Raw genomic sequence first — 12,235 nt, 5'->3', positions numbered from 1 at the left:
GTATACAATTAATTCTTTTTACAATGGGAAAATAAGTTTGTTATGAAGTAATAATGTATTTATTTGGATTCGTATAATGTTTCAAGAAGGCATACGTAGGTAGCGCGTGCGTCGAATGACTTGTCCGAATGAAAATCACAACTCGCGAGTTGAGAATAGTTGAGTTTAGTTAGTTTTAAGTTGATTTTTTTGGTTTGAGTGTGATGTGTCATCGTGCTTATTTTAATTTTAGTGTTTATGGTTTCTTTAACATCAACTTGTAACTGATGGACTATGGCGTATCTCTTCAATCTGCATAAATAGTGCTTCACAATGATGAACGTTTAGTTTTTATTTCATTTTTTAAATTGACCGTCTCGGATTTTTAGGCTACAAAATGGCGGATTCCTCCTACTATCAGGTAAGAAAATACAAAGTTTTATAATATTTTTTCTATTTTACCAATGAAAATCACCAAACAAACATAATATTATTTTACTAACTTTCTTTTCTGTGTGTATTTGGTTAACTCAAATTGGTGCAACTGTAGATAACCTACAAAGTTCTTCTCAACAAATTTGTACTGAATAGTCTCAATGAATTATTACCGTATTATTCATACTTTATTTGAAACACCTAGGCTAATTATAGAAACATATTCCAATATAAGCATTCTCTGTATCAATATCAAGTACCTTTGGTATGTGAGTTCTAAAAATGGAGATTCATTAACAAAATTTGAAGGTTAACTGATGAAATAAATGTAGACTTGTCAAATATAAACTTTTTTCAAACCAAAGTATACTTTATTTACATTTTATGGTTTATATTTCTGTAATACTGTTTGTTACACCTTTATTAGTAAAACTTATTATTTTACTTAGGACCGGTTTCTACTAAAAAATTTTTAGTTTTTAACTTTGAGGCTTTGAGCACCTGACTTTTCATTATCAGCATCATATTTACTCAATAAAACTAATAAATATAAACTTTTATTAATAAATCAAGTCAATTGCTCTTATTTTATAAGATTGTTTTCATAGTTGGATAGAGTTTTGAATAAGATGCAGATGGCATTTTTACTAAACTGTAGGCAGGATTTTTATGGTTGACGTAGACCGTATATCATTGATCTACAAGTGGTTGGCAAATCTCAACCATTTATACTTCGTGTTTAACCTATCAATTCTCTTTTATTTTGCATTCCATTTGGATGAACATTGCCCTTTCATTTTGCAATCATGATTATATGCTGTAATTCAGGATTATATCATAAGCCAGAAAACTTACTTCAGACTTAACTCGATAAGCTTCACAACACTCACTTCCCTCTAATAATATTTGACTTCTTACTAAAGAGAGCAAACGATGCATTGGTGACATGTAAAATAATTTCTATTGGTAAAATCGATTATGTCAGTATATTTATTTAAAACCAAAATTATCTAACTTACCATAGTAGTCATTATTAACATTGGTTCAACCAATCAACTCACTGGGAGGACGTAAAATCGAGTGTTGCGACCACTATGGCGGATTATTGAGGCAAAAAAATTATTGGTTGCTCAAAATGTTTGTTGCACATAGGGAGGATTCTAATGAAGATCTATAAAGGAGTCTAATAAAGAATTAAAATTCTTGTTCTCACTCACAACTGCACACTTCATTATTGATAAAAAAAATAATCTGAAATGGGACCAGAGCCAAACGAATATTGTAGTATTATTTTCTCTTTGATGAAACTGACTGCATTAATACCACTATAATGGATATTCTGAAAGTAAAGATATTATTTACTAATGTATGTACTATATACTATATATATGCCATATGTATTTCCATTTGAAGTAAGTAAAGTCTATTTCATGCATAAAAGCTAATCAAACCTTCTACTTATTCTACTTTCTGATTTTCTTTTGTAGTTGTTCTTTTAATAGAGCTAAGATTTCATCATTCTTTACAGTGGTAAAGGCTCTAGTATACCAGCAAGATTTTCTTAAATGTAAATTTTAGCAAAACGACCATAATAGACTGAACACTTCACCTAAAATAGACCAGTCTTTTAATCAATGCCATAAAAAATCCAACGAAGATATATTGCTACCAAACATTCACCTAAAATAGCACAACCTCCCAAATTTGTTAAAACTTTACCACTTAGATTTGGATATTATCTAAAGAGGATAACCGAATAAAATTGACATACTTCATTTAAAGCTAAGTCAATACTCCCTTACCATTAGAACATGGATTAAGACAGAAAGAGCCCATAACCACTTATATTGCAGGTTACACATTTGCCGCGTACTTCCTTTGGAGTAGCAATATACAGTAAATATTGTATTTATTTCTCAATAGAAGAGATCAGACCTGATGAGGCATTTCATCCAATAGAAAAAATCTTACTCTTTTGATTCAGCCATCTTGTGTCAAAAAAGGCAAGCTATTAATTAATTATTATATTTTCAAGCTCAGATGCCATCGAATTCAACTTAATTCTGTTTGCAAGAGAACAGCTAGAGCTTTGTTTTATCATTCTATCATGTTGTTGATAAGACCCATGACATAAGAATTAATAATTATTATTGAACGAAAATTCAAATTAAATGCTGTAGGCCTACTCCGAAGACTTCTGCTATTGCAAATATTGACAACAAGGTAAACAGCTAGATGGAAATTCTATAAATGGTGAATAGATCTTGACCGGCAATTAGGAGGTACTGGGTTCGATTTCCGGGCTTACAAATAATTTTTGAATAGTAGCGCTCATCGAATTTCCATCTAGCTGTTTACCCTGTTGTCAATATTTGCAGTAGCAGAAGTCTCATGCAGGGTGAATTACAGCATTTAATTTGGATTTTTGTTTAATATTAATTATTAATTCATTAGCATTTGAATAATTGCAGTATCTCAGTAATTTTCATCTGCAACATAAGAGTTGACTTGGGAGTACTTGTGTCTTGTGTCGTATGTGAGTATATGAATAAAAAAATATTGCTCCTATTAATCCTTGATGAAATAGTCAGTTACCACTCTTGCCATTTCCTAGTTTTCAGCTATTTCCTCAAAACCCTACCATCCTTGCCAATAAATTTAGAACTGACACACAATAAATTCACTTTATTTTTGTATATTTTAAAGTATACTCATTACAATCTATATATTAACATCAGTCTCTGAAGGTCGGAGGTATAAAATTCCAATATTTATATATATATTGCCATTTAAAAGCCAAAACTTAACCTCCCTAAACTTTCCTTTTACATTTAAAACCTAATTGAACTGAACCTTTTAGGTGTTGTTCATACATTAGACAAATTGAAATCTCGCAGATCTGAGGCACTCCCGTCTTTTAGTATAATACTGTAGTAATGAATAAAGATCCTCATGATTCCGCCCAAACCTTGTTCGGGCTTTCAAACATATTCTGCACCCCTGTGTTACTTAAGCTCAACATAGGCCTAAAGCTTATAATGTATTTTTTTAACTTTATTCAACCATGATAAAACACATCATAGAGTGATTGGAGATAGATGGAAAACCAGTTTCAACATATTATAAATAATTTCATTTGCAACGCACGATAATAACAATAATAATATTTATTCATGCATGTAGTTCAGATTTTTAAATATATTGTTTTTGATACAAGTCTAGAACCAACTTTGTAATGTAAAATTTCCTTGTTCTAGATACAGGGTGGCCCAAAAACCTCTTATTTCGGTTCATTTCCCAGTTTTCAGCTATTTATTCTAAATCCTGTAATCGGACCGACAAATTCGCTCTCGCCTCCCAAAAAAATGAGGTCATTCGGAACTCTCTATCTTCAATGAGTACTGAGTTTCAACTTTTCAAAAATGAGTAAAATTTCAAGAGAAAATCAATTTTGATGAATTTTAGTTTTTGATCAACAATATCTTCCGATCGTTACCATTTAAATGTAGGCTATAATTCAAAATCCCTCTGGGCGTAATTTTGGGCTCTACAATCTAAGACCAGGTAGAGCGCTCTGTCTCATGAAATGAAATAGATTTCCAGGTACACAGCTGTCAACAATACTCCTTCTATTTTGAAAAACACCTAATTTCCAGCTTCAATCATCATCATCATCATCATCATCATCATCATCATCATCATCATCATCACCAACTCCATTGTCATCACATTGAGACTTTTCACAATGATATTAGATCATGTTCCTTGAGAATCACCCTTTAGATGCACTTTATTTAATGGAGAGGCGCGAATATAGATACCTCAAGGATCAAAATTGTAAACACTTTTGTGAAACTTTTGTATGTATCTTATGTATCCAAGCAATATATTGAAAAATCAGAACTACAATATAAATAGCAAGCATCAATGTATGATATGTATATAGTGACTGGTATATAAAGCAATCTTTGTACTTGTATGAGCCGACTGGTAAGTTAGGTTATGTTTGGTTTGCGTGTCAAGTGTACTTCCTCTCCGCTGCTGAGCGGTGATCGCTGAGTGGAGTGGAGAGTGGAGTGAGGCATCTTGCACTTGTACCCCTCACTTAGTCCCCCACTACTCCCTCCTTTAATTTCTGTTTGTTATTGGACGCCATCTGGACTGGGTCTTTCCGTCCGTCAGTCTTGTTTGAAAGTGCGCCCGCAGTGGATGTGCACACCGGTTTAGGCCACTTTCTCCATGTTCGCGGTCTCGGGTTCGGTTCCTGGCTGTACCCGGCTATTATTTCTTCCTTTCCTCAATTATTATCATCTGCAATTGTTCCGCCAGTCATCGTAAACTTTCTGTGTACAGTGTGTTTATCCGCTCAGTGCTGTGTGTTTTGCTATTACCATGCTGTCTGTCCCATGATAGTGACTGGATGTTTTTCATAGGGCATTGTTCAAGTGTTGCCTGAAAAAGTGACGTTTGTGGTACATGATGGTTTTCCACAAGGATAAACAAGTTAAGTTGAAGTCTCTGATGTTCAAGGTAAAAATGACATGTTCTTGTATTTATTATTCTTATTTCAAATTAGACGTTTTTCAAAAATGAAGTATAATTATTGGATAATATTGGATTTGGTACAATTTATCTTTTAGTAGATGAAAATTGAATTATAAATTTCAACATCCATTGAAAGTTGTAATTTATGTTAAGTTGGCTTCAAGTAAGTTCTACTCTATACATTGCTTTTATATTTATTATAATCTATGATAACTTGACAACCTTTTATCCCTAAAAAAATTAAAATCGAAATTGATTTCTCTATGAATCTCTAACAGGATGGCATTTTTTTTCAGTATTTTTTAAAAATGATTATATTGATAAAAATCCCCTCATTACAAATTATTTCATACATAATTAGGTTTTACATAACGTTTTTTAAGAGTATCATCTTCCAATTCGTAGTTGAACTTTGCCTGTTTCCATTAAGGAAAATATTACATTCTGAATGTGCATTTTCATTTGTGTAACATGAAATGTTTCATTTTTAGCTCTCATGTTATCGATAATCTGTCATTGTGTAATTGAGTCATTCTGCTAATGAACGTCATGAAATTTTCAACTTTTATTTATCACTTCCATTGCTTTGTCGTGTTTATGTATTCACTATTCAGCGTCTAAAAGAGACGCTCCATCGGAGTTGATTTCCTCGCTGATTGTCAAGCTAGATAGCACGTTCTCTTATTTCCTGTATTTAATTAGGAAGTGGCACAATTTATTTGTTGCATCAAAAAAGCACTCAGTTTCCAGAAGAATTCAGCTTTGAATACATTGAGTTTTAGACTTCAGTGTCGAATTCAGTGTTGATATTGGTTTTCTCTTTGTTCAGGGAGATCAAATCGGTTTAGATAAGTGGACATTTGTCCCCCAACACCGAAGAATAAATATAAATTTAAATCTTCTAATCATGTTTGGGTTTAGAGCCTACTAGCAAAATTATGAATGTACTTTGAAATTTATTTCTAATTTGACTCTTCATCTGAGAGTATCTGACTACTTCTAGCGCTTGTAGACTATATTTTCGTTTTTAGTTTTGCCAACTTTTGATCTTCTTTCAAGCGCAATGAATGTTGCCAGTTTGAGAATCAAGTGTTATTTCCAAACTCAGGTCTACTTACCTTTTTTTCGAAGCTTACATAAAAGAGTTGTTCTAATGTTGTTGTTATGCAATTACATCTGGTTTCTTGCGTGCGTTTGAACCTTGAATTCGGCCAATTGTGGAGATGTGGATGCACACAAACCTATTACATGATGAAATAAGGTTTTCGCCCCTTACCTTCCTACTTCATTGCTCGTAAGATTTTAAAGAAATCTTGTACGTTCTTACTTTGACAGCTTGATTAAGTGAATTGTTCTTATTTGTAATTTTGGTACCTGAGTAGGCCTAGTCATGGTAGTACCTGAATAGGCGAAAATAATTAATTGGTATAATAATATTCATCATACAATAATATTTATGATACATTCATCTTACGAACTAATGTAAATACAGTATTTATAATATTAGACATGTGAAAATAAAATACAATAAAATGATTACATACCACGAACCACACAAATCCAATTATTTGAAATTTAAATAATCAGATCCTATGCGCAGATATAATTTGAAATGTATCTTGTAATTTTATGTATATCAACCAAAATTGGATGTGCTTAACATCTCTGTCATGCATTTTATGAATGTATTTTGGTGAATAAATTGAAATTGAAAACTGTGTATTGAGCACAGTCAGTTTTCAGTCCACTAGTTACCCCAATGTAGTCCAATCTCTTATATTGTTTGTTGTATTTTTGTGGAACTGTTATTAATAACTGGAAAGCACAATAAATTGCTGTTGGTTCAAATGAAGGGAACAGGAGGAAGTGTCTATTTCAGTAAACGTATTCTTACTGTGACTCCCCCCACCTGCCCTGAACTAAAAAACGATCTATATGAGACTCGGCTTCTATAGGCATAGAACGGAACAAAATGTTGCACACATCTACTAAAGTTAGTCTCCATTTCTTAGTGAAAAAGATAATAACAAACTGGTGATCACAGATTACTGTAATTTATCGGAATGTTTAATAAAACCTGTATTGGTAGGTAGATTTATCTCTTACGAGTCACACACGTGTAAGAAAAATATTTGAGGAATATTTATTTTGGCATTATCGTAGGCCTACCCTCTTTCCTAGGAAGGTGGGATTCACTCTAGTGCATCTAAAAATCAGCACATGTAAGAATAATCATAAAATTCGTAAAATGTAATATCTTACATTGCAAAATGTAACACCATTAATATTCAGATTTGAATATAAATCCTAGTGAATTGAAACATTGTTAGTTATTATAAAAATATCTGCATGTTATTTTATTATTTCAAAAGTTGTATTTCACCATTCCTTAATTACTTTTTAATTAGTTTTCATAATTTATTGCTCTCTTCTAATATTGGCATTTGACAACTTCAAATATTTATGACTAATTAATGAAATGTCACAATTTTTAGTTTTACGAATACAATAAAATCTTGTTTTCATTATTTGCTCTATCAAGATAATACATTTTCATCCGTCTTGATTGCAATATTTGTCATTGATGTCGAATAAGGCCAAAGTCCCTCAACCTTTATTGAACCAGTTCTTTCAAATGAAAGCTGTTAATTTTTAATATACTTGACACTACAATTCACTAGGTCGGCTTATTCTAATCATTTGTCTCTTTCACGTCAAATTTGAATTATTTGTTATTCGTTTCTGTTATCTTTCTATAGCTGTAATCAATGTTATACGACTGTGAGTAGTTTGATTATTGATAAACTCACAGAAAAGTGTTTATTAGCCAAGAGGATGTTTAATAATAATGATTTATTACTCTTGAAGTTCGTTGTTGGATGTTGAGAATCAAGTGTGAAATGTTACACATTCATGTGAAATCTGTACAATGTGAAATGTTACATGGTACTATTGTTACATGTTCAATTACAACAGAATAAAATCCTAGTTGAAAATTAAGGGTTCACATTTTATCGTTGGTTAAATTTTCATTTTTAGTATTGTCGAATTTCATTTCATAAATCGAAAAAAATTACGTGTCTAGACTCTAGAATCTTCCAGTCCAAGTCAGGCTCTCTAGCCTCACTTGAGGCTGTACTCTCACCCCATCTCACTTTACACTTAACACCCTATCGAAGAATCTTTCTCGACTATGCTCTCAATCACTAGTGAAATCAATGATTCAATATCTTCAATTTTTGCTATTGCTTCTCATCCTGAAAATAATGACAAATATTTCCTGTAAACCTATATTGTTATGTACCAATAATTAATAGTATACATTTTAATTGGAACTTATTGATACCCTTAATTAAAAATGAAATGCCATGCGTTACTCCTTACGCCATATTTCACCATAATATTATGATGTTGTGATCATCATTAAATCAGTAAGTATTACTATCCATTATGAGATATCCTGGGAAATTTACAAACTGTACTTAAAGCTTATCATTCCAAGGAGTCATGTCATCAATAAACAAAGAGTGGCCGTAGTCGAGTGGATCAGATGCTGGCTTTATGATTCAGAGGCCCGGGTTCAAATCCCGGCCCGGGCCAAGATATTTATCTCGGGCCACTCCCGTGTTTCGGATGGACACGTTAAGCCGTCGGTCCCGGCTGCCTAAAAAGCAGTCGTTAGGTCATGTCAGAGGCCCTGAAATTGATCAGTTGCGACCTGAAAACTCTGACACCAGACCTGAGCCAGCCAGGTCACTCGATATTATTATTATTATCAATAAACAGCCCCTTGTACTCACTATCCCCTATCTCACTTTACACTATATATCTAAGAATCTTTATTGACTAAGGTCTCAATCACTAGTGAAATCAAAGATTGTTCTCTAAGTACATTCACACATTTCAAAGCAATGAGAAAGCAAATCGAAGAAAGTGTCTGATGGTGATCGATTGGCGAGATCCTTGTCTCTCTTCCTCGTCGTTTCTTCTCCATTCTTCGTCTTTGTTGCTCATTACTGTTGCACACCTCGCTCGATTGATATCAGTCACAGAACATGTAAACAAAATGAACAAAGCTTGTTTGTTTCCGTTGAAAATTGGCAAGCTGCGTTACTGCAGTCAGTAGTCTACAATCAGCACCCAACCTGACTTGGCTTCCAAACATTTGCGGTCACCAGTCACGGTCAAGCGCGGCAAAATTCAAACGCGCATAAAATCGTGCGAAGCTGTGACTTTCTCCAGGTTCAGCAGTTTGTAATCCAAGCGATCTCTAGAGGCGTCAATTGCACATAATTCGGACTTTTGTTGTGGCCTCTCGATTTCGTCACTTTCACACTTGGACCGCAGCCGTAATCTGAGGTGCATTTTCCTCAGCAGATGACTGCTGGTCACAACATTCTATTAGCAGTCGATTAGTTTGAATCATCAGTCCGTAGCTAGGCCAGAAATCGATCTCACTTTCTAAATTGAAAGTAATTTTATGTAAATCAACACTTTTACTCGGATTTCTTATGCTTGACGCCCCAATGCTTCCCGTAATGATGTCGAGTGCCGCAGTTTGGGTGTAATAAGTTGTCACATCTTGGAGAATTTCTAAGCACAAGTGATTGATAACATACTGTCCCCAGGAAGATTCCGTTAGTAAAGATAAAGAAGTCTTGCTTCATGAAGTAAAATATTAGCTGTATTCTGCATTTGACCCAATAAAATAATAATATTTACAATTTTATTGTTCTATAGTGAATTTGAGTACAGATTCTCAGAGAATTGGATTTTAGTCTAAAATAGTTGAACTTTTCAGGACGGACATGTACGTCCTCCTCCGGTCTTATTTCTAAAATTTTCGTTTAATTTAGGGGATGTATTCCTTTCAATTATTTCTAAAATAACTGACTAGATAAGTTCTGTTTACAGAATAATTATAGTTGTATTTATGTAATTTACCATTTATTCTGAACTTTCCAGTGCAATTTACAAGAAAAACGTTCTATCGATATTAAGATAATACTTTGAATTCAACCTAACAAACTCATAAAAATATTTTTCCAACTAGGATAAGCTGATGTATTTTCCAGTAAATACTTAGAGCATGGAGCGTCAGTTTTCCATTAATTAAGATGAAAAATTGGCAAAAGCAGAGACATTAATGAAGTTATCCATCACTTTCTCTCACACACACACTCTCCCTCATACACATTGTGGGAAATACAGCACGCACATATATATTAGCGAGGTCTGACAGACACACAACACACATCTGAGCTAAACTAGGTAGCCTATGGCCTACTAGGCAAGCTAGAAAAAAGAGAAGTCCACAATCTATTATGTTATTTAGTGCCGTGCAAGGCTCCGCGGCACAGCGGCAGCACATACCACGCAATAATGCTAAAATTGCCAAAGTACTCACTCCCATGGTCGCCGGGCCACAATGGCACAATACAATTCGGCTCTCTTGTTCTCCCAACTATAATGACGATAAATGGCGACGTTTATTAGTCGGTCTCTAGATTTTTTCCACGCGCGCGCGAATAAGACGAAGACAGGCAATGGAAAGAAAGAGCGCGCTCATTTCGGAAACCGGATTTAAATGTGAATTTTCCAACATGGAACTGAGACTCATCAAAGCCTCATGCGTTCGTTGCCATTCTTCTTCTAATTAGATCCAGAAGAGAGAAACTCGATATGTAGAGCAGCTGAAGATTGTATGCAGAGGAGGTTGAATGATGGAACCACTTCAGATTAGGCTATTATTTGTCGACAGATATTTGTCTTGAGCTCAAGAGAAAGGACTATCGTTTTTTTCTTTTTGTTTTATTTATACTTATTTCATATTCTCTGTAATGTACCGCAACAATGTGATTGATAACAATTAAATCAATGTCACATGCTGATGATCGGTTGTAAATGTATTGTTAGTTTGTGGTAACTTTTGTAACCATACGAAATTTTGAATAATTATAATAATATCGTTATACTTTAGTTGTCATCTTGATAAGAAAATGAGCTGAATTGAACGTACTTACAATGTGTAATGTAATGGTTGTGTAGTCAGTACTGCAGTAGCGGTAGTCTATTTCAAATTACAGAGCTATTTCTAACTCACTGTCAAAACATGCTGTAGATAATAATTACAGATAACCTAGAGAAAAATAAACTTTGCATTCAAAGAAGAATAAATTCAAATATGTAGATGTATTTTGGTTTAGTATTTCTGGCAACTAGAATGGAATTTATATTGTAACCTTCGACAAAAATAATTCACTTTCTTGCTGACTGCATATATTGTCTCCGACAATTTTCGCATCAACGTAATTCAATTATTATTCACTTGTTTCTAGACTACAATGTGCATTGTTGTTCGCTATTCAGATGTTATGCGCCGGTTTCACTCCCAAAATGGCGTACATTGTTTTGTGAAAGATTTCTTGATGACAAAACTGCTATGGACAAACATTCTTCAAAATTACTCATTTCCAATTGTAATTTTGCATTGAAATGTTTCTAATTACGTGCTATTTTGTGTTTTATATGTCATCTTGTGTATTTTCTTTGAGTTTCAAGAAGTCAGTTTTTGGTTTAATAGCTGTACACTCACCCTGTTGCTAGCTAGAGCTATGAGAAGTTGAATAGACCAAAGTTGAGAGCTCCGTTGATCCATTACAGATAGGTTTTCTCAGTGCTTGAGTATGGGTACGTTCTACGTTTTGGTGGGTTACAAATGAATAGAATGGAATGTCCGTTATTGTTTTTGTGGACAGAGAGGTTCTCTACGCTTGTACTTGAGTGTCGATAATAAGAGGCACTGTATGCTAATCATGTCCACGTAACAATGAACTATTATTTAAGTATTGTTCCTTTATGCTTGTTCTGTTATGACAGATGGAATAAAGATTCCAAACAAGCTTGAGGTATTTCCTCTTTGGAATCTGACTCCAGTATGGACAGTCCACGATATCTTGACGTAATATTTATTCTCCCTCATAGGGAATTCGAAAGAATTATATTATTTCACTCACTTTATCTACAGAAAATCAGCGTTTTTGTAACTTAGAAATCATTGATAATGTACTTTTGGAAAATCACAAGTTACCCCAACGCAACAGACTCTTTCCGTGACACTTGTTCAACCGAAGATTAGTTTTTCATGCTCGCCTCGGCACTGTGAAGGCCAGCTGTCTTCTTCATCAGGTTGCGTGCTTAGTCTTTTTCGATGTTTTCAAATTATTCATTGCAGCCAGGTTGATTTCAGTTTGAATCTGATGGGGGGGGGGAGGAG

General features: G+C 33.8%; 1 protein-coding gene across 6 annotated transcripts in view; it reads left to right on the top strand.

Annotated features, from left to right (window-relative positions):
* The first annotated feature begins 111 nt into the window (after positions 1–111).
* LOC111053388 (serine/threonine-protein kinase N) overlaps positions 112–12,235 on the top strand; it is a 96,367-nt gene continuing 84,243 nt past the window's right edge. For 4 of the 6 annotated variants that reach the window (XR_005571646.1, XM_039430914.1, XM_039430916.1 and 1 more), the window contains exon 1: positions 4,599–4,944. Coding sequence is in view for 5 of the 6 variants with exons in the window: in XM_039430914.1 (XP_039286848.1) it covers positions 4,891–4,944 (54 nt within the window). In the remaining variant the exon portion in view is untranslated. Of the gene's footprint in view, positions 401–4,598; positions 4,945–12,235 lie in introns of those variants that run through there. The other 2 variants (XM_039430915.1, XM_039430917.1) reach the window with 2 other exon arrangements.

The sequence above is a fragment of the Nilaparvata lugens genome, chromosome 6 (genome assembly GCF_014356525.2).
Source record: "Nilaparvata lugens isolate BPH chromosome 6, ASM1435652v1, whole genome shotgun sequence".
Classification (NCBI taxonomy): domain Eukaryota; kingdom Metazoa; phylum Arthropoda; class Insecta; order Hemiptera; family Delphacidae; genus Nilaparvata; species Nilaparvata lugens.
This window is presented reverse-complemented; position numbering and strand designations above follow the sequence as displayed.